Raw genomic sequence first — 24,208 nt, 5'->3', positions numbered from 1 at the left:
TTGTAGAGCGCGGGTGAAAGAGCTAGGCTTGTACAATAGTTATTAAAGATTTTAAAAGAAGAATTAGTATGAAACACACGTAAACTTCAATACAATGATCATCCAAGGAGATACATTGTGAAGTAATCTATTAATTCTTGAGGTTAATACAATTCTTAGTGCTACAGTGATTTCCTTTCTTTTTTTTTCTCTCTCCTTTTTCTCATCCCCCCCATTATGGAAGGTCTTTTACATTATATAGTTCCTTCCAGGCCATCCTCATCGTACACTTGTTTATCATCCAAGCCTTCACTTGAATACATGTCCCATCAAACATCTTCTTTATCTCTCTGCGAATGGTGGTAGCTGAGACTACACTGTTCAGAGGTCTTCTCCACATAAATGCAGCAAAAAAAGTTGCTGCAGTGCATTTAATGCGGTGGTAGCAGCTTTTCTTTTAGATATTTATGTGTTCTTATCACCTTTGTACGTTCTTGAGATTCATCCTGATCATCATTGAAACTCCCTGGAAGGTCACCTAAACCAACCAAATGTGTGCTTGACCGATATTCATCGTGCCCGAGAAGGAACTACTCCTCAGACTATATGTATCCATTCTTTTCTTCCGTGATTCTCAACTTTGGGGCCTCTCCCAATCATTTGCTCCTCCTCGGACATATCCACATCCCCGAATAGGACCTAAGGCCCAATATACAAATTTGTGCTCTTATCCCCACAACATCTTTTCTCTAAAAAACCTCCCTATGATTTTTGTTCCATAATGATTGTTTTTTATTATCAAAGTAAAGTATTGATTTGTTTTTAGAAGCAGGCTCTAAAGTTATTAAGAAAATTCAACCATATCAGCTAAAAGTATAGTATTAAGATGTGAATAAACATCATTCATTCACACCAATAAACCACTAACATGTTTCGTATGTCTAACAATGTTTTGAATTATAGAATGAGTAATGTTACAACTAAAAACTATTTTACAAAAATTTTACAAAATATTGATGTGGCAAATTCTTACTAATTCTAATCTAAGCTCACTACTAACATCCAATAATAACTTTATTTGGTGCAATCCATTTTATTATACTTCCAAAAATAACTTTATTTTCTAAACAAAAGTAATCTACCAAATAATATAAAACTAAAGACACGGAGAAATTCAAAGAGAAAAATATTATATCCATAATATTTTTACAATCCATTTTCTTATTCCTCCAAAAATAACTTTATTATCTAAATGAAAGTGATCTAATAATAAGACAAAACCTTTTTCTTTTTTTTTTTTTTTTTGAGAATTAACAATAAGACAAAACTAAATACAAAGATAAATTCAGTAAGAGAAATGATATGTCCAAGATATTTTTACAATTCTGTTGCAACAAATCCTAAATTGTAGATTGTTTTTAGTAGTCAAAATAGTAATTTTAATTGTGAATTCAAATGAAAGATTATATAAAAATCCTGTATATAAAATAATAATAGATAAAAAAATATGAAAAAAACTATAAATAAAAAAAAAAACCCATAAAAATTAAGATAAATGTTTTATATTTAAATTTTTTTCCCCCTTGCTGGAAATAATTGTAGCAAAATTAGAGGTGTATAGGATTTTTTTTTTGAGGATAAATATTAGCTTATAGAAATGAAATATAAATGATAGTATATTATAAAAGAGGAATTAGCTAGATATGCTCCGGCCTCCCTCTCTCAAAAATAAAAAATAAAAATAAATAAATAAATAAAGGATATACATTGGGCTTATGCTGGAAAGTCCTCTACTATATTGGAGCCCTATAACTCGTACTAAAAAGTTAAAGAGAGAGAAACAAAGACCTTGATACTTTGATTGATTGAGTCATTGAACACTTTAAAAAACCCAAAACTCTCTCATTGTAAACGCTGTCTCCTCAAAGCTCTTTCCGATTTCTGCAGCGATTAATTTGTCCAATACTTTTGAGGTATCAAAAAATAAAGCTCATTTTTGTTTTCCGTGCTTTCTTTTTTCTGTGTTTTCTATGTGTTTCTCAATTTGGGCATAGTTGCTTTAGTGTGTATTAGGGTTTAGAATGAATCGGTAACAGTTACAGAACCCCTAGAGAAAATCGCAGTGCGTCCCAACTGATTTTCTCTTTTTTTTTTTTTTTTTTTTATTCCTTAATTTTAGAATAAATAAATATTTACTCAAGCAAGTAAGTTAAGATTCTTTCTTTGAAGTTGCTTTTGGTTTTTTTTTTTTTTTTTTAAACTTTTCTTTTCCTTCACTTTCTCAGCAACCAAACAGGTAATTTTGTGTTAAAATTGGTTTCTTGCAATTTATTTCATCTGGGTTATTTTTGTTGGGTGGGATTAATAGTATGCAAATAGTTTTTTTTAGCTTAAATTAAAGAAACGTAAGCTTTATTGTTTCAGCATCCAAACAGAGCCTTATTTTATTTTATTTATTTATTTATTTATGGGGCATTGAGTGGATTTTGATATTGGAACATTTTGCATTGAAAAATAGTCACTGATAGTCAATATGACTTTGTCAGGGCTTTGGAGGAGGGAAGCAATGCCGAAGGGTTCTAAGATCAAGTGTGGGTCGGCATCGCACCAGCTCTTGAAGGAGAAGGCAAAAAACAGGGTGAATGATCTTGAAGGGATGTTCACTGACCTCCAATCTGCAAGGAAGGAGCGGCGATCTAATGACATTGCGGTTTTGGAGGAGCGAGTACATCAGATGTTGCGAGAGTGGAAATCTGAGCTCAATGATCCATCCCCGGCTTCCTCTTTAGTTGTATGTAGCTTTTATCCTTTGGTAGAACTTGAATTTAGCATTGTCTTTGTGTGAAAAGGTTGTTATTGGTATATAAGTTTTTGTATGTGTATTGTCTAGGGTGGTAGTCTTGGATCATTTTCAGAGGAATTAGAACAGCTATTGCAACAGTGGGGCGAGGAAGATGATGCAACTAGTCCATTAAAAGAACTGGCACCATTGAAACGTGAAGTTGATCTTCAAAACTTTCATGTCAGCGATTTAACAGCATTTCCAGAGGTTAGTTCTTTTTTTTCTGGAGTGAATATGGAGTTCAGAGGGATATTTAAGTGATTGTGCAAGCAAATTCTTTGACTAATTATCCATGAACACAGCACTTCTCCATCGTTTTGCTGAGGAAATTGCAGAAAATAAAAAGAAATTTGGACTTTGAATATTATATTTATGTCATTTTGATGTTCAAAATAATATCCTCAGTTCAACAAGACCTTTTAATTTATTTTCACGCTCATTTTTTTGGTTTGCTGACTCTTTTTTATTGGTAAGTTACACAAGCACTCTATGTGTCTTGAACCCATGACCTCACCCTCCACCTGGAGGTTATGTGGGGAGGAGGTGCCAGTTGAGGTAGACCTAGAACTTATAATCCTTTGCTAATTACAAAACATATTTTGGGAATGTTAGCAATTTGAATGATGGTAATATGAGAATCCCAACAAGTGAGAATGTTGGAGGTTTTATCTTCTTCTTTTTTTTTTTTTATAAAATGACACTTGTATATGTATATATAATGCACATGGGTTACTTTATTAATATTCAAGATAAAAGTTGTAATACTTTATGGGAAATTTTTGATCTAATTGTAACAAATATATGAATGTTATATTCCCAGGAAATTGGAAGGAATATGACTAATAAATCAAATGTGAGAATCCTATGTTCTAAGGAATATGCTTTCAAGAATTTATGATTAAGGTTTTATTGCAACATAAACCCCACAAGGCAGCCTCTTGAAGGATTTCCTCTCTTATCATCATCTCATTTCTTATGTTCTGATCTCTCTCTCTCTCTCTCTCTCTCTAGGCATAAGACTTGCTGCCTTTCTTTCCCTCTGCAGGTCTTATCTTACTGTTATGTGTTGTAAATGATGACTTTTACTACCTCTATGGTGTCAAGTCATATAGCTTAGTCCGCACGACCCTTTGATTGAGATTCATGATACTCAAAGGCACTTTCTATGCAGTTCAGTTCTAGATTTACTATTCTTATTAATGATGTACGTACATTAATTATTAATTTCATGCAAAAATTGCTCAAGGGTCAGACTGTATCTAAACCACCCCTCCCAGGACCTCATTTAGAGAATGTTTAGAACGCAAGGACATGGAGGAGAGGGGGGGTATAGTATATTCCACCTAAGTCAAAGGTTTGCATTACTTTAATATATTCATTTATTTGTGTTTCAATCCTTGAGAGCTTTTTTATTGGGTTTCATTTTTATTCATTTGTTAGTCTTTCAGCATATAAAGGGTATGATACTTAGACATGATAGATAACTGATGAGCTGAACACTTGGTCTTTGCCAGGATTGTTTTATTAATGAACAGCCCAAAGAAGATGGTTTTCAAGGTTTTGATCAATGCAAAGCCTCTGTTTCAAGTGTGCACAACAAGGTTGTTAATAACTCACAGTTTACAAATCAGTTGGATAGTCATCAGTTCAATATACCACAGGACTTTGAGCAGATCACAGTGGTTAATAACTCAAATTTGAGTACTCAGTTGGAATGTCATCAGTTTGATTTACATCAAGACTTTGATTATGGGCTTCTCATTGGAGCCAATGACACTCAACAGTGTGAACAGGATACTATGCCCATCATTATGCCAAATATCTGCCCTCCACCATCTGCTTTCTTGGGACCAAAATGTGCTCTATGGGATTGTTTCAGGCCTGCTCAAGGATCTACATTGTGCCAAGACTATTGCAGTAGTGGTCATGCTGTTCTAGCATTGAATGAGGGTCTCCCTGGCATGACTCCAATTTTGCGACCTGGAGGCATTAGTTTGAAGGATGGTCCATTATTTTCTGCTCTTAGTGCTAAGACACATGGAAAGGAAGTGGGCATCCCTAAATGTGAAGGTGCTGCTAATACAAAATCTCCATGGAATGCTCCAGGTAAACCTATGTAGTTCCACTCTGTTCATTCATTTTATGTTTTCTTTTGGGCTTATCTTATTTACATACCAGTTGTTATCTTGCATATCCATTTTGCTGTATGCTTACTTATATTGAGATATGGCAGATGTAATGTGATGTGGTTCAGTTTCATTTGAGGAAGTTAATCCTTGCATGCTTAATTACATAGCATTTGGGTGATTCAGTATGACAGTAATGTTCTTTTAGTTTTACTAACTTGCTGTCTTCAATGTTGTAGAGCTATTCGATCTTGCTTTCCTTGAGGGTGAAACAATTAGGGAGTGGCTTTTTTTTGACAAGTCTAGAAGGGCATTTGAGAGTGGAAATAGAAAGCAGAGGTCATTGCCAGACTATAATGGACGTGGTTGGCATGAATCAAGGAAGCAGGTGATGAAGGAATATGGCGGGCAGAAGAGGTCCTATTACATGGATCCACAGCCTCTTGACTGTCGTGAATGGCATTTATATGAATATGAGATCAGCAACCATGATGCTTGTGCATTATATAGATTGGAACTCAAGCATGTTGATGAAAAGAAGAGTCCTAAAGGAAAATTGATAAATGATTCGCTTGCTGATCTGCAGAAGAAGATGGGAAGGCTCACTGCTGAAGGTTCTCTGGATAATGGAAACCCCATTAAGAGCAGGACAAAGGTTAATAAAAAGCCTGATGCGGGAAATGCTAATTTTGCTCAAAATCAGACCACCTTGAACTCCGAATCGCTGACTGATGGGTTAAGTGCTCCATGAAATAAGCCATGACTGCTATGGTACATATTTGAGGAGTCTTGCCTGCATATGGAAACTAGTACATAAGATAGACGAGGTTGAATCAGCTTTTCACTGTAGAAGCTGCTGGAATTGCTAAACTGTGCTGACATATAAATGATAGTTTGTTTCTGGTGATCAACCACATGAGCCCCACTTTTGTTACCAGGGGACTATTCTGCTGGCTATATTACCTGTCTAGAGGTTCTTTTGGATTTCCCTTTTGGGTATACTATAATTTCTGATTGACAGTTAACATATAGTCCTATAGGCTTCTTCTACTTCCTATGAGTTTCTAAACCATGGGGTTGGTGCTAGTGAAGATTGCTAGAATTGTATAGGGGAAGGGAAATTGTTTCTGTAGTTGCTTCCTCCCTGCATCTTGCTGGTTCATTTTGTAGGTGATGGGACACAAAATATTTAAGAGTATGTTCAGAAAATTTATTTTGCTGGCTGTACCATCTATGGGAGTCATACATGTATGCAAATCTTCTCTCTTGTTGAATGATGTCTTGAATTGAACATTTCTTGTTCCAATTTTCTCTGGTGGCATCTTTTGTTACATTACTGATATCATTTATGTTTAGTCAATATATTGTGTGCTTTGTTTTCTGGATTCATTATGAGTTCTATCGGTGAATTAAATGTATTTAATCCTGTTTCAAGAAGGGATTGAATACAATATTTTGTTTCACTTGGGAGTGACACTTATGAGTCATGTATCTATAATGAGTTGCCTTTTATTCTGGAACTCACATGTAATTGTTACATTAGAGCAACGAAAGTCTACACCGCAGAGCTTATCATCCCTTGTTAATATTGGCCTCCTAACTAACTTTAAATATCTCCATGAAAACCTAGTGATGTTCATTGTAATTGTAGTATTGCAGTGTAAAACTTAAAAAGTGATGCAGTAGGTTTCTGAATGTAGCAGGGATTGCTAGCTTCATTGATATTTCCATCGGAAAAATGTGAACTAAATTGATTGTTTGCTTCATCCCCTCGCCCCATTCTTTTTTCTCCCCTTCTCATCATTGTCATACATCTCAACTTGATCACATTCATATATGTCTGAATTAATCAAGCACATATTCAAATTTTGCTACTAATTGATTTCCTAGATAAGTGAATTTTGAAAATTATATGACTGCTATGCTGCACCATGACCTTAATAGATTCATTACAATGTACAATCATAGTGACAGTTTTCACAAGACAGGGTTTCTTCTCTCACCCCAAGAAACGAAAAAAAAATAATAAACATTAAAAAAAAATTTTAAAAATTAAGAAAGAAAAATGAAAAGAAAAGAGAAGGGGGCCAAGTGACCCCAAAAAGCTTTTAGCAGCAACAACAATATTGAGAACACGCAAGTCTTTTACGTCATTCAAGCAGCAGATAGTTGCACCTGCACAACCAAGCACTGCTCTATACGGATAGAAACATGAACCTTTCAAATGCCAAACAAGAAGTTGTCCATGATTTAATTGCACAACAGAGAACCACGCTATTCTGAGTTGTCGATGATTTTGTGACAAGAATAGCTATACCTGGCAACAAACTCATAAATTATCCAACCAAATCTTGAAGATTCTAACAGAAATCGTCAATACAAAGATGACTCTGAATGTTCGCTACTCAAGAGGTCTCTGAGTCTGGCATGATTGGCTTTGACCTCCCTCCCAACCTCACTCTCAACCTCCACTATACTCACTCGTTACATACGTTTCCTTTGTGAACAAACTATCTTCTCCTTTCTCAATTTCCACCCCCAACCTTCAAATTTTACATAGAGAATGAAGCATCATGATTTATGTATAAAAGCAGAAAAATAGATAAAATTTTATTGAAATCAGTTTTTATTTTATCTTGAGTAGAGTAATACATGGTGAAGGAAAGTTAAAACATTTTCAAATTTGATTTTGGTGTTGAGAGAGAGATTATTTGGTGTGTGGCCATGTGGCCATGGGAAATTGATCGTTAATGATAATTTGGTACACTTAATTTTTTTATATAATTTATAATTTCAAATGAATTGGATTTGTATTATCTCATAATTTTTGGGACATTCTTGAGGGGAGGGAGCTCATCTTTTGTTTTTTGGTTTTTTGGTTTTTTTAAAAAATAATGATTAATTTGAAATTTTTTACCAACATAAGTGGTCTTGCCCAAGGGTGACCCTCAGCTTGAGAGAGAGAGAGAGAGAGGCAGTGGCCTGTGAACGACTCAATACACCCAAGGCTTTTGTGTAAAAAATTCTAATATGAAAAATCAATTATTAACAAGAAGAAGAAGAAGAAGAAATGACACTCTACCCCAAACTTGAAAGGAAAAAATATTTTCACTCTTTACATTTGTTTAATCAAACTTTGTTTAATTAATATTAAAATATTGTGTATTAACCTGCCTGTGCTTAAGATAAGTTCCAAAATTATCCTTAATTTTAAAATTAAATTATCTTATTTTAAAATTTTAAATTAAAGTGTATTTCAAAATATTAAGTAATGTCTTTTGCTTCTTTTCTTTTTTTTCCCCCTTTTATTTTCCCAATGAGTTATGGAGAGATTTGTCATTTCAAATATTTTAGAATTTTATAAATTTGTATTTTAATTCTTAAGTTATGAGTAATGTCTTTACTAACCATGATTAAACATTTATAAACAAATTCTTAAATAAATTTAAAATATTTTTTTATTAATATAAACAAAATGGGAGAGTGTTATTACTTATTATCCCAAATATATTTAATAAAATCACCCTAAAAAAAAAATTATCTCGCGCAATGCGCGGGTCTGCGACTAGTAATATTAATAGTTACACATTGTATATATGGAACACACGATGCTATGTTAACTAAAATTATGAAATCGTATTTTTAAAACACAATTGCAATTAAAATTGTGAAATCGAGTTTTGAAAACATATATGAACCCTCCAAATACCACGCAACACATTATTCATGGTCCAACTCCTTGATAAAGAACCATGTTATTTTAGAGTTAACAAACTTTTACGACAAGAATAGCCATACTTGGCTAGAAACTCATAAATTATCCAACCAAATCTTTAAGATTCTGACAGAAACCATCAATATAAGATGACTCTAAATCTTCACTGCTCAAGAGCTCTCGGAGTTTGGCATGATTGGCTCTGACCTCCCTCCCTACTTCACTGTCATCCTCCATCACAATCTTCACTGCCTTACAGACGCTTTCTTTTGTGAACAAACCATCTTCTTCACCTTTCTCAACTTCCACTCCAACCTTCAATATGTTGCTCATCATCCTTGCATTGAAAAACTGGTCACATATATGCGGTAACAATACCAGCTGACACTTGTTCATCAAAGCTTCGAATAAAGAACCTAAACCACAGTGTGTGATGAAACACCCTACTGATGGGTGCTCTAAAATCTGTAGTTGTTGAACCCATCCACCGTGTACTATCCCTCTTCCTTGAACCCTATCTTCGAACCCTTCTGGAAATGCTTCTTCAATAGACTCAGCCCCGCGTGGCGGTTTAAGTGCTGCCAGAAATGGCCAGCCCGAAAGTTCCAACCCCAACACCAATTCCTGGAATTGATCTTTGTTTAAGAAGCACTCACTTCCAAATGCACAGTATATTACTGATCCGGCCTCAAATCTTCCTAGCCACTCAATCCATTTTTCTTCTAAACTAGTAGAAGTAGCTGACTTCGGTATGACTGGTCCTGCAAGAAATACAGGCTTCCCAAAATGGCTTTCAAGATCGTCAATATAAGGTCCCTCAATTTCTCTACATGTCCTGAATCCTAGTGCGTCACATTGACTTACGCTTGTGAACAGGCGATCAGCTAAAAGGACATCGCTACCAAAGTTCAGAGTCTTTAATGCAGCCAAGGCTCGTTCTTCATGGACATGGAGTTTGATGGATGACGAAGACAGTACTGGAAAACTAGACCCAGGCTGTTGCATATTGTCAACATGTGCAGTACTGGAACAATATACTGTAAGTGGAGTGACAATGGCGTAGAGAATTGACCTGATGCCTAGGCTGCGGACCAATTTTGGTATCCAATGGGCAAAATCAAAGAAGACAATGTCCGGTTTAAGTTCACGAAGAAGAAGTTCAATATGACTCTCAGATCGATCCATGGCAGTCATAATGAGTGGTTGCAAATGGACAGGCACATCGGAAGTGGTCTCAGCACCGAGAGGGAGACCATCTACATGGGGAACAATTATGGGGACAAAGGTGATGAGATCCGGGTAGAGGTTGAGAGTCTGTAATTTTGATTGTGTTTTGGTGGGAATCAGGAAGGAGATTCTATGGCCTTTCTGGGCTAGTTTGTTTGAAAGGTGGAGATACGAGGTAAGGTGACCAAGAGCAAACCAGGGGTACATAAACAAGTGCAATGATGTTGCACCCATATCTTTCTAATTCTCTGAGTCAATTAATCCGGGCTGCAGGAGCTGAAGCTAAAATAACTAGCAACAACAAAAACAAAACTGTAGAGATAAATCATTAGCATATGGTAGGAGGAATAATGAGTGAGAAGTTAAGGGAATACTACGTAACAGTAAGTTAAGATTCAGCAAAAAAGAACAACTATAATAATATTAATACGAAAATGGTCACAAACTTGCTAGATGCACGTTTACAGTATACATACAGCCACGTGAGCTGAAATTATATTTTGAAAAAAAGATTTCAATTAAAATTGTAAATGAGTAACAAATTGTACTTTGAAAACATGATTTCAATTAAAATTGTAAAATTGTGTCACTTACGTGTGGTGTGGGAGTTGGAAATGGAAAACTGGGTTAACAGGAAGGTTTAGAGTTCACAAAGACCCAAACTTGTTTGTTTATTCACCAAAGAATCATATTATTTTATGACAATTCCCTGGTCATCCCTTTTTCATTTTGGTGGTTAGATCACAGATCTCAAACCAACTGCCTAACTCCCTGTTCATCCCCTTTTCATTTTGGCTGTTAGATCACAGTTCTCAAACCATTGTCTAACTGAAGCTATTAATAAGAAAAACAATAATTATAATATTCTTCTTCCGCAAGAAAATATAGAATGATTTTGTATTTCCAGTAAGTTCCTTTCCAGAAAAAGTTAATCTTTTCCGTCCCCCTCAAGAGCAGTATGTAAATACTTGCCTTGGTTTGTCATTCCTAGGCCAATTTTAATTCGAATCAGCTTGTCCTAAAGGCTCAAAAAATAAAATTTAGTTAGTTTTTTTTTTTTTTAATAGGAAAATATTAGTTAGTATTTGATTATAAGGTTGTCTCTCGTGTTTTTCATGACATGGTTATTTGATTTTTTTTGTCCTTTGTCGTTGAACTAGAGCTTTTATATATATATATATATGAATTATTGTTGTCATGTAGACTTGTAATAACTTAATATTTATGATAGAAATACCCTTTTTTTTTAATAATGTCCTACCCCATTTGCTTCTTATCCATTATGAATAGATTTTTATTTATTTTTTATAATACAATAGTCACAACGGCGTGGAAGAGAATTTGAATTTCTGAATATCAAAGACACTTTGCATGACAATAAATAATGATGGAGAGAGAAATTTTCACATAAAATGATAAAATAACTACGGATAACTTTTCTTTAAAAATAATTAGATAAAATATTATCAAGGTTTTTGTTCTAATTGCTAGCGACAATTCTATATGTATAAAAACAATTTTTTTGAAAGCTTTGTTTTTCCTTATTTAAGTTCTTTAATGCATTCTTGAGAAAAACTTCTTTATGAAACCAGTTTTATCATTTTAATTTTCCAAGTTACACCAATTTGTTAAGTTATAGTTTCTTATGTGGGACAACCTTACATGGTTTACGATTTTGAATTTGATTCTATCTTTCGTCAGGCAAAAGCATGGATTCCAACATTTTATAAGGTTTGAATGTTGATAGCTGCTAGTCTATGTAGAATTTTAAGTGATTTTGACTTCATCAATTGAGGGCAAGAAAGCTTGAGGGAGAAAGAGAGATTCTAAAAGATGAAAAAGAAAAAAAAAAAAAAAAAGGCAAAAATTCAAAATTAACCCTCTAACTTGTAATTTTTGTCATTTTAGTCCTTTAACTTTTAGTTTTGTCATTTCAGTCCTCTAAATTCCAATTTTTGTCAAGCTAGAGAAACTCCAAATTTCTGTTATATGAGGTAAAAATTAGGACAAAATATAGTTACAAAATTGGTTGTAGCCTAAAGTTACAACCTTACTCAATATCATTCACATTACTACATATTTTGAAAATCTAATTGTTGAATTGCATGTTCTTTATGTTCTTAATACACATATCAAATTTTGTGCCAATTTAATATTATTTATTCTATGATCTATTAGTTTACATTTTATGCATAATTTTAAACTACAAAAATTTGCAATTTAAACTATTTATTGATGACATAGTTATTGATCTTTAATTTTATAAAAATTTTGCAAACATGGAGGATATAAGAAGAAAATGCAATCCAACGGTGGATTTGTTAAAATTCACCTCCTATAAAAAGAGATTGAGTAAAGTTGTAACCTTAGGCTAAAATCAATTTTGTAGCAAAATTTTGTCCTAAAAATTATACCAAAACCACAAAACTGATAAGTTGAAATTCAAAACCTAGAAACTTATAGATATTAACTAAAATTAAGATGTAGTAAGAAACTATTAAACATATAGTAAACATATCACAAAAGGAACAATGTTGTGGAACATAAAAATGTCTGCTCTATTTTCAACAAAATACACCAAAAAATTTGGAACCCAAACATAATGTCAATAATGTTTAGAAGAGATGGTAAATTATAAACAAAAACCACAGATATATGAAGTATAAAACATCTCTATTTCTTTTAAAGGAAACAGTTTGGATACAACACCCATTAAAAAAAATAACATATTTATATATTTTGAAAATTGAATTATTGGATTGTATATTCTTTATGTTCTTAACACGTATGTCAAATTTCGTGTCAATCAGATGTTATTTACTATTTGATCTATAAACTAATTTTTTATGCATAATTTTAGACAACAGAAACTTGAAATTTTAATATTTGATGGATTACATAGTTATTGATCTTTAATCTTATGAAAACTTTGCAAGCATGAAGAATATAAGAAGAAAATGTTATTTAATAGTAGATTTGTCAAAATTCACATCTAATAAAATGATATTAAGGGGAGTTGTAGTCATTGATTACAACCAAGTTTGTATAGTCAAACTTTGCAGTACATGCAAAGTTCACAAGCTAACAAGAAAAACATAACTCATAGCATAAGTGAAGAAAACCTGAAATATGATCTTGAGGTGTCTATCAGTTAATTTAACTCAAGAAAACATAAAATGAGAATAACCAAAACAAAAGACAATGAACATGTATGAATATAATGTATAAACAAATTATTAGTTGGACTATTGATGAGATAAAATCGTTAAATTTGAGGCTTGAGAGAGGCACTTCTACTTGCCTCCGTTGTGCAGAGAGTCCATTTATAATTGAATACGATTCATTGTGAAGCTGAAGCATGGCAACAATAAGATTCGATGCTCCCTCTCTCTTACATTTCCAATTGGAAAGTCCTTTTTTTTTAAAGCGTTTGTTTAAGTGTTTAACTAAAAAGTTCAACGCACGCTCATGAATAAATATATCAAGGAAAGTCAACCACATGACACAAACACATTCCCCCCAAATGATTTTCTACCAAATTACACACGCACAGCTAAAAGCAACTTACTAGTTCTATATAAAAGCAATTTTTTTAAAGATTTATTTTTCCTTATTTAAATTCTTTAATGCATTATTCTTGAGAAAAACTTCTTTATGAAACCGTTTTTATCATGTTAATTTTTGGCGAAACTATAATGTCGGTCTCTCAAGTTTCAAGTTGGCACAATTAGTCTCTCAAGTTTAAAAAATGAGTTGTGTTAGTCCTTTTACTAACTGTCGATAGTGGTGTTACTTACGTGGTTAATTGAACAATAACTAAGCCTTTTTTAAGTAACGTGACATTTTTTAATTAAAAAATTACAATAATTAGAATAAACAAAGGCCATCCAAGATCACCCAAACGAAGAGGCAAAAGATTAGATTGTATATTTGTATGTTGCCTAACTAATTCTAACACATTCATAATTTTAAAATAAAAAATTGATATTTCATTCAGATGCAAGACCAACTGAACACAATCAAAGGTTTGACTTCATTCTTGAACTCTCACTCAGTCTTTAATTAGTTTCTCTTCTCATAAAAGTTGCATCTCTCAGTCATCGATGATGGGAGTCAAATCAAAGGTGAAGCTAGAACTTGTTAAAATTGCAATCCAAAGACTTGTTGAAGACAGGAAAATCAAAGAAACCTCTAGTATTGATTGCCTCGTCCAAGATGATGTTGTTGATGACCAGCTTCTCCTCTCCAAATTGCTCTCTCAAGTTTTATTTGATTACTTCTTAAAATCTATAAGATGGGTTGCACGGCCACGAAGAGAGGAAAATAGCAATACCTGAGATGGGTTGGCCGAAGAGGAGAAAGGAGGTGGAGGGTAGTGGCTGGCTAGAGAGGAGAAAGGAGGGTAGCTTCTCCTCTCTCTCTCTTACCTGTTTCAGATTGTGGACTTGGAGATTTGATTTGGTTGATTCGGGTTACCAGTTTGATTCGTGAGGGTTCTTATGTGTAAATTCAATTTTGTAATTTTTAACCAAAAAAAAAAACTAAGGCATTATTCCATTAGCCATGTAAGCAACACCACTAATGAAAGTTAACAGAAGGACTTAAATCACTCATTATGAAAACTTGAGAGACAAATTGTACTCAGTTGAAACTAGAGGAACCAACTATGCACACAGGGATAACTTAAGGGATCAATAGTGTAGTTTTGCCTTAATTTTTCAAGTTCAACCAATTTTGTTAAGTTATAGTTTCTTATGTGGGACAACCATACATGGTTTAAGATTTTCAATTTGATTCTATCTTTCGACAAGCAAAAGCATGGATTCCAACTTTTTATAAGGTTTGAATGTTGATACCCTATGACCACCGTCCACGTTAGGCGAGTTGGTACTTCCCCAAGCTTTAAAAGCTTGAGGGATTCCTAGACCCAGGTTCGAGTGGTCCTAGGGTGGGGAGGGGTGGGGTTATACTATTGATTGTCAAAAAGAAAAAAGAAAAAAGAATGTTGATAGCCTATGTAGAATTTTAAGTGATTTTGACTTCATCAATTGACGGCAAGAGAGCTTATGGGAGAAAGAGAGATTCCAAAAGATGATAAATAAATTTCCAAAAAAATAAAACCCACTAAAAGGCGTTATCATTCTAAATTTAAAGTTGGGTGTAAAGGGCCATATCAATCGTTTGGGTAAATGTGAATTATCAACCTTGATTGATCTTTTGATTTTTTTAGGTAGCTCTTATCTTATCAAAGTTATGTTGGGTGTACTCGTGTGAGTGAAGTCTCACATTGAATAATAATGAGAAGAATGAGTAATTAATATAACATAATTGAGTACATACTCATTGGGCTTAGGCCTTTTTGGGTTAAAGTAGATCTTTATATGTTATATTAATTACTCAAAAAACTCCCCAAAGTGCTTATCTCCCCCAACAAGTTATTACATATGTCTACCGCCTTCTCCAAAAAAAAAAAAAAAAAACAAAACGTGTCTATCGAATTTTGGTCACATTAAGTGAGCGTTTGGATCACGTCCACGTTTGAACGTTTTGTATTTCAGCCCCCTTTTTTTTTTGGACCAACGCCTAGTGCACTGTTCATGGGACATGAACAGTGCATCAAGACATATGAATAATGTTTTTTAGTGTGAACAGTAACCAAAAATTATTTTTTTATTGTTTTCAATTTTCAGCAATATAAGCGATATCTAAAAGCACTCTAAGAATGTTAGTTTTCTAAGGAGGACTTCTATATAGAATGATGCCTCTATTCTACTAATAATGGGACAAATCTTGTAGTCTGGTTAAAGACTTTAAGCATGTCATTTTAGACTTCCTTAATTGATTTCAGTTCTCTTTCATTTAATATTCATGTCTCTTACTCCTTTATTTTAGTTTCACATTATATATGTGTTCTAGGTTATGTATATCAATCGCATTAGAAGAAACCATTGTTATACTAGAAGAAGTGTCTAATTTGAGAAAACTCAAAAGTTAAAATTTTCAAATGGTCAATTTCTTTTGTTTTATTTTTGTTTTAATAAAGAAGAATTATGTTAACCCAACCAATAACGATAACTAAAACTTCAAAAGATAAAATTACAAATATAAATTTTAATATCTAATGGAATTGGGTAGTTTTTCAACATTCTTTTAATAAGACCATTAAGTTTCCCGTGCGATGTACGAATAATATTGTAATGTTTTATGTAAATTTGTTTTTGGAGAATATTATACATATAATATAGCATATTTATTGTAAAACTTTGTTAGTAATGAGTTCATCATAAAATGTAACAATTATAAATTGCACACATATATCTATTATAATTATTTTGTTCAAATAATGAGCAATAATTAAAACAACTTGGAGTAATATTGTATAATAAAAGTTGATAAAAGCATATTAATTTACTCTATATTACTGATTTTTATTATGTGATGTAATAAAAAGTTTCATTATGAAATCTTTTTTTGTTTGTTTCTTCAATGCTTTGTTATTGCGGTATGGTGACACTTGTTATCATCATCAGTTTCTCCATCTTCAACGTTTGAAGTTTAGTCCGTCTATATTTGTTCAATATTTGAGTTTTTATCATTTTTTTTCCTTTTGTTGCATTATTTGTGTTAATCATTAATGAATTGGCATTCTTGATTGGATCTTACAAAGTTTGGACTTTGTCGCTAATATTTTTCATTGGTATTTGCATTTATATTAAATTTCAATGATATGACAGTTTTTTGAAAATGTTTTTATTTTTTATTTTTATTCATTTTGGAATAGTAAAGCAAAAAGAATTAATATAGCATATTAAATTTTGTTTTTTTTTTCTTCCATTCTTTTTATCATTTGAAGTTGCATAAAAAATCTTATCAACTATGTAATTTTCAAAACCATCCTTTAGATTGAATTCATTCAAATGAAGCAGAGAAATCCATTTTTTCCTATTTTTTTTTTTTTTCAAATCACGTGGGATTCCTTCTCCAATATCAATATTTTTCCAATAATTTAAATAAGTTGTACCTCAGTTTAATTTTTAGCAAGATCTCTTGTAGATTTATTTAGGATTTTCTCAGCATCTTGATCAAATATCACAAAATTTGTTTTGATAGTTGCATCAAAAACTTAAATTTGAATATTGTATTTGAAGTAGTTTGCAATTGTATATATATAGTAGTTATAGTGAGATAAATATATTATAAATATTTGGACAGTATGTAGTTAATGTGAGTGCCTCTAATTTTGGGATAGAAAGATTTATTTTTGTTTCACATTTTGCACACCAAAATGATCCTGCTTGTGGTTTGACATTCTTTTCACAAAGTACGCAGAAAATGTAATACCAACCTATTGTTGTATCAATGTTACTTATTATTGCAATACCCTAGCAGTTCACATCTTGCAATGAACTTTGAAATTAATATGTATTATTTTTTTTAACTTAAATAATATGATGTATTATTATTTTTTTACGTAAATGATGAGTATAATTTGAAATGATTAACAAACATGTTTCGTTGGACCTCATTCAATGCATTTTATCTTTACTATTGTTTTCATATTATTTAAAGACAAATCCTCCTATAAAAATTGTTTTGCATGTATTTTTGGTATTTCTTGTATAGGATCATATTTTTTACCATTCCTATCATTAATTTTTTTTAAAGAAAATATTAAGTTAATGGCATTTTGTGATATAGTATATGCTATTTATTAGAATTTTTGTTATTATAAATTTTAGAAATATGCACTTGTCAATTATTTCAGCAACTTTAGGGATCTCAAGATTTATTTTTGTTGCACTGGTTGATGACAAAAGAATTTGTCTGCATAAATTGCATGGAACATTATTAATAGACAAAAACATATTGAATTGAAATTGGGGGAAAATGAAGACATGATTTCATGAGAATGAGATTTTATGGAAGTATATCACCTATACGTGGGGGAGGAAGAAGAAAGTTTGTAAGAGGGTAAGAGTTTTTGCTTCAATTTACACGTGAGAAGTGTCAAACTTGAGTCATAATATGTAAGGTAAGAACTAAGCTTGAGATTTTCATAAGTTTTGCCTACTTTTAAAATGTAATCCATTTTATAGTGAACAACTTTTGGTCTAATTGGTCTAATTGTCAAGAACAACCCATATTTTGTATAATAGTAAAAAATAATAATAATAATAAAATAAATTACCATGATCTATTGGGTAATAGTAAAAAAAAAAAAAACTTAATAAAAAGAGGTAAAAAATGATAAATTTATATAATAGTAAAAATAAGTTACTATGATCTATTAGGTAACACTAAAAAAAACTTAATGAAAAAAGGTAAAAAATGCTAAGTGCAATATTAGAGTACCACATGACAAGACCTCATGCACTCTCACATAAGGTCTCTGCTTTTATGTATACTAAGTCATATTTCATACCCAAATCTAAGAAAGGGAAAAATATTACCAGTGGCAGTTTCGGCGATCTAATGATGGCAAGTAAATGGCCTGATCAACGAAGTTAATGGCACTTTCCTATGTGTGCTTGCGGTTTTGGTGTTCTGAGTCTGGTGAGGGAACAGATGGCGGCGAAAAAACTGACAGTAATTGTGGAACTTAGATATTCCTCTCTTGGCGTTATACGAACCCTCTCTCTTTGTGACTGTATCTTTCTCAAGCCTTCCGTTTGTATTTTTACCAAATTCTCTGTTCTCTTCCTCTTTCTCCGTATAGCAAGCAAGCCTTTTTTTTTTAATTAATTTATGCGGTTATTTTTTGTTATTTCTAATGAGAGGCTTTTAAACGGTGTGTAGCATTGCCAAACAACATAATTTATTGCTTTTTAACTCATAAGTGGCAAAATTTTAAGTGGGCATTTTTCCTACATAAAAGCACCTTCTTAATTGCAAGAAAAGGTTTCTGCTATTATACATAGTATATGATATTGACTGATTGATTAGGGCCTCCCTCTCTCGGTCTCTTAGTATGACTCTCTCCCACTCCAAGCCTTAATTTGAGGACTAATAGTTTTTAACCATAGAAACTAATGGAATTGCTTAAGTGCACTGATAGAGATATATATATATATATATATATATAAGTTAAAATCAAGAGTGTGTGTGTACGGTGTGTGTAAGAGTTATTTCCCTTTCATTTGCGATCAATCGCATAAGCCCCAATTTTGTGGGCATTCTGTCATTTCGGATTGACCGTTAACATAAAGTCCTATAGGCTGCCTCTACTTCTTTGAGTTTCTAAACCATGGGGTTGGTGCTAATGATGATTGCTAGAATTCTATAGGGAAACGTAAATGTTTTCTGTAGTCGTTTCCTACCTGCATCGCTTGCTGGTTCATTTTGTACGTGATGGGACACAAAAGATTTAACATTATGTTTAGACAATTTATTTTGCTGGTTGTATCATCTGTGGGAGTAATACATGTATGCAAATCTTCTTTCTTGAAGAATGATGACTCAAATTGAACATTTCTTGTTCTTGCATCTTTGTTACTTACATTACTAAATTGAACATTTTCGTTTGAGATTTCCATTTTGTAATGATGTAAACTAAATTGATTGTTTGTTTCATCCTCTCTCCCCATTCCATCAACGCCACACGTCTCAACTTGATCACATTCATGTATGTCTCAATTAGTTAAGCACATATTCAAAATTTGCAACTATTTCCTTCCTAGCTAAGTGAATTTTGAAAATTAGATGATAGCTATGTTGGACCATGACAATTGATCAAGGATGGGTGACCTTAATAGATTCATTACAATTTACAATTACAGTGACAGTTTTCACATGATAAGGTTTCTTATTTAACCACCAAACAAAAAAAAAAGAGGGGGGGGTGGGGGGGGGGGCCCCGAAAGGGCTCCTGCAGCAACAATAATATTGAAAACGTCATATAAGCTGCAAAGCATAGCTATCTTAGGATAGAAACATGAACCCTCCAAATACCACACAACACATTGTTCATGATTAAATTGCATGATAGAGAACCACACTATTCTAAGCTGTCGATAATTTTGTGACAAGAATAGCCATACCTAACTACAAACTTATAAATTATCCAACCAAATCTTGAAGATTCTGACAGAAACTGTCAATATAAGATGACTCTAAATATTCGCTGCTCAAGAGGTCTCTGAGTTTGGCATGATTGGCTTTGACCTCCCTCCCAACCTCGTTGTCATCCTCCATCACAGTCCTCACTGCCTTACATACGCTTTCCTTAGTGAACAAACCATCTTCTTCTTCCTTCTCAATTTCCACTCCCACCTTCAAATTGTTACTCATTATCCTTGCATTGAAATACTGGTCACCTGCATGTGGAAACAATACCAGCTGACACTGATTCATCAATCCTTCAAATAAAGAACTTAACCCACAGTGTGTGATAAAGCACCCAATTGATGGGTGCTCAAAAATCCGCAGTTGTTGAACCCATCCACCATGTACTACCCCTCTTCCTTGAACCCTCTCTTCCAACCCTTCCGGCAATGCTTCTTCAATAGAGCCAGCCCCTAATGGTGGTTTAAGTGCTGCTAGAAATGGCCAACCCGAAAGCTCAAAACCCAATACCAATTCCTGGAATTGATATCTCTTTAAAGTGCACTCACTTCCTAATGCACAGTATATTATTGATCTGGCCTTGAATTTTCCTAGCCACTTGATCCATTTTTCTTCTAATGTAGAAGTTGGTGGATTCGGTATGATTGGCCCTGAAAGAAATACAGGCTTCCCAAAATGGCTTCCAAGATTGTCTATATAAGATCCCTCAATTTCTCTACAAGTCCTGAATCCTGTAGCATCACATTGACTTAAGCTTGCACACAGGCGATCGTAGAAAATGACATTGCTACCAAACTTCATAGCCTTTAGTGCAGCAAATTCTCGAGCTTCATGGTTATGGAGCTTGATGGATAATGATACTGGGAAACCAGATCAGGGTTGCACAGGGTCAACCTCAGTAAATTTGTTACCACTATGTTGCCCTTCTCCTGCAGGGGACATAGTGAAATAATATAAGTGGAGTGACAGTGGAGTAGAGAACTGACTTGATACCTAGGCTGCGGGCCAATTTTGGTAGCCAATAAGCAAAATCAAAGACGACAATGTCTGGTTTAAGATTAAGGAGAAGAAGTTCAATATCACTCTTAGTGCGATCCATGGCAGTCATAATGAGTGGTTGCAAATGGACAGGCACATCGGAAGTGGTCTCAGCGCCAGGAGGGAGGCCATCTATATGGGGAACAATTATGGGAACAAAGGTGATGAGATCTGGGTAGAGGTTGAAAGTCTCTAACTTTGATTGTGTTTGGTGGGAATTAAGAAGGAGATTCTATGGCCATTTTGGGCTATTTTGTTTGACAGGTGGAGATAGGCGTTAAGGTGGCCAAGAGCAAACCAAGGATACAATACCAAGTGCAATGATGTAGCAACCATGTTTTCCGAAGAGTCAATTGATCCAGGCTGATTCTGAAGCTGAAGCAACTAGCAACAAAAAGATTGTAGAGAACAATTAGTGCATGATACGTGATGTTTGCTTTTTTGAGTTGAACAAATTATGCTAAAAATTGGATAAGGGAACACATTATTCTTAAAAAAGATTGGAATTGATTTATTAATCCTAATTTGTTTAAAACTGATGGCCTTTGAAAGCATCACCCAAAGTTGTTAGGACCAGAATTTTAAGAGAATAAAATTAGTTAATAAGTATCTGAGACATTGCTCATGCTAGAGAAACTCTGAACTTTCGTTATATAGGGTAAAAAATATACCAAAACCACAAAACCAATAAGCTGAAATTTGAAACCTAAAAACATATTGATATTAACTAAAATTGAGAAGCAATAGAGAAACTATTAAACATATAGTAAAATATCACAAAAAGAAGAGTCTTGTGGTACACCAAAATGTCTGCTCTGTTTTCACATAAATACACCAAAAAATGTGGAACACTACCAAAATCTCAATAACGTTTAGAAGAGATGGTAAATTATGAACAAAAAGTGCAGATATAGGAAGTATAAAACGTCCATATTTAAGGAAAAAGTTCCGCTATAAATTTAATTGTAGGCAATAGCTACAACTCTTACTAAAAAAGTTAAAATTACATATTTTGATAATATAATCGTTGGATTTCATGTTATTTACGTTCTTAACATAAATGTCAATTTCATGTTAATCGAATATTATTTACTACTAGTCGCAGACCCACGCATTGCGTGTGATAATTTTTTAGATAAAATACTATTTTACTCCATAGAATTTATAAAAAGTTTTTAAAAAAGAAAAAAAAATAGTTTTATCATATTTTTCATAATCTTGTCTATAACATTTTTTACCATTATCATATATTTATTGGTTGATGATTTGTATAAAATAGACATTAAATAAGAGGTAGAACTATTTAATAATTTTTTTTAAGTCATGGTGTATGAAGATTATGATTATATATATATATATATGTAAGGTATGAATACCCCATCTGATTGTATCCTACCGCGGTGCCTGGCGCGGTGCGGTTTTGCCCCTCGTCCCCGAGTGTAGGCACGAGCAAGCAAGCGCCTAGCTTGGACTTGTACTCGTCGAGTCCCACATCGGTTAGAGAGAGCGCCCCACTACCCTTTATAACGCTTCAGGAGCTTGGGTAGTGTACCACTACTCACATGTGAGTAGTGGTACACTACCCAAGCTCCTGAAGCGTTATAAAGGGTAGTGGGGCGCTCTCTCTAACCGATGTGGACTCGACGAGTACAAGTCCAAGCTAGGGCGCTTGCTTGCTCGTGCTACACTCGGGGACGAGGGGCAAAACGCACCGCGCCAGGCACCGCGTAGGATACAATCAGATGGGTATTCATACCTTACAAAAAGCGCTTTTTGGGGTTAGGATGAGCCTTAGCTTGCCTCCGCCCATCTAATTGTTGTCCTCCGCGGTGCCTGGCGCGGTGCGGTTTTTGCCCCTCGTCCCGAGTGCAGGCAAGCAAGGAGGGTTTCATAGTCTCAGCCCCAAGCTGGATCCACATCGGTTAGAGAGAGCGCCCCACTACCCTTTATAACGCTTCAGGAGCTTGGGTAGTGTACCACTACTCACATTGAGTAGTGGTACACTACCCAAGCTCCTGAAGCGTTATAAAGGGTAGTGGGGGGCTCTCTCTAACCGATGTGGGATTCCAGGCTTGGGGCTGAGACTATGAAACCCTCCTTGCTTGCCTGCACTCGGGGACGAGGGGCAAAACCGCACCGCGCCAGGCACCGCGGAGGACAACAATTAGATGGGCGGAGGCAAGCTAAGGCTCATCCTAACCCCAAAAAGCGCTTTTTGTAAGGTATGAATACCCCATCTGATTGTATCCTACCGCGGTGCCTGGCGCGGTGCGGTTTTGCCCCTCGTCCCCGAGTGCAAGACAAGCAAGGGCTAGACTTGTACTTGTAATCCCACATCGGTTAGAGAGAGCGCCCCACTACCCTTTATAACGCTTCAGGAGCTTGGGTAGTGTACCACTACTCACATGTGAGTAGTGGTCACTACCCAAGCTCCTGAAGCGTTATAAAGGGTAGTGGGGCGCTCTCTCTAAACCGATGTGGATTACAAGTACAAGGTCTAGCCCTTGCTTGTCTTGCACTCGGGGACGAGGGGCAAAACCGCACCGCGCCAGACGCACCGCGTAGGATACAATCAGATGGGGTATTCATACCTTACAATATATATAATTTCCCTAGTTAGAATTTGATTAGTTTTAAGTTACTATTTTGTATTATTTTATTTAATTGTTTTATTGCACTATAAAGTTTTTAATGTCCTCTGTATAGCTATCTCTATTTTATTTCTTACTCTCTTTACACCTTTTTATTTCCAAATAATAGTTATTAATTAACGTTTGACTTCATTTCTTTTTTTCTTCCTTCATTATCTTTATTACTTTGTATGTTCCCTGCAGTTGTAAATTTTATGGTTATCAATAAGAAGTAGATATCATGGATGGCTTAAATAGTTATAGATATAGTTACGTTAGGGTTTGCAAAGGGTTTTTTTTTTTTTTTTTTTTTCTGAATTTTCAAGAATACGAAAGACATTCTCTAGTTTGGTCTCAATCATTAAGATATCATAACATATTAACGGAAGTATAATGAGCCTTAAATTTTTTAATGTATGAAGTGGTTAGGTTAGTGGTAGTCAANTTTTTTTTTTTTTTTTTCTGAATTTTCAAGGAAATACGAAAGACATTCCTCTAGTTTGGTCTCAATCAATTAAGATATCCATAACATATTAACGGAAGTAATAATGAGCCTTAAATTTTTTTAATGTATGAAGTGGTTAGGTTA

The 24,208-nt window shown here is 33.9% G+C and overlaps 2 protein-coding genes and 1 pseudogene across 2 annotated transcripts; 1 reads left to right on the top strand and 2 right to left on the bottom strand.

The window, feature by feature from the left end:
- Positions 1–1,807: 1,807 nt before the first annotated feature.
- Positions 1,808–6,307, top strand: LOC112017285 (transcription factor VOZ1). The gene is made up of 5 exons (XM_024049757.2): positions 1,808–1,952; positions 2,526–2,770; positions 2,870–3,028; positions 4,336–4,927; positions 5,187–6,307. Exons 2-5 carry the CDS (start codon positions 2,546–2,548, stop codon positions 5,696–5,698), a joined length of 1,488 nt encoding a protein of 495 aa, XP_023905525.1. The 5' UTR covers positions 1,808–1,952; positions 2,526–2,545; the 3' UTR covers positions 5,699–6,307.
- A 2,389-nt stretch (positions 6,308–8,696) lies between these two features.
- Positions 8,697–10,123, bottom strand: LOC112017288 (cyanidin 3-O-galactoside 2''-O-xylosyltransferase FGGT1). The gene has a single exon (XM_024049760.2). It carries the CDS (start codon positions 10,121–10,123, stop codon positions 8,765–8,767), a length of 1,359 nt encoding a protein of 452 aa, XP_023905528.1. The 3' UTR covers positions 8,697–8,764.
- A 9,811-nt stretch (positions 10,124–19,934) lies between these two features.
- On the bottom strand, positions 19,935–21,325 carry LOC112017270 (cyanidin 3-O-galactoside 2''-O-xylosyltransferase FGGT1-like; annotated as a pseudogene).
- Between the last annotated feature and the right edge of the window lie 2,883 nt (positions 21,326–24,208).

This window comes from Quercus suber, unplaced genomic scaffold (genome assembly GCF_002906115.3).
Source record: "Quercus suber isolate HL8 unplaced genomic scaffold, Cork oak 2.0 scaffold_564, whole genome shotgun sequence".
Taxonomy (NCBI): domain Eukaryota; kingdom Viridiplantae; phylum Streptophyta; class Magnoliopsida; order Fagales; family Fagaceae; genus Quercus; species Quercus suber.
This window is presented reverse-complemented; position numbering and strand designations above follow the sequence as displayed.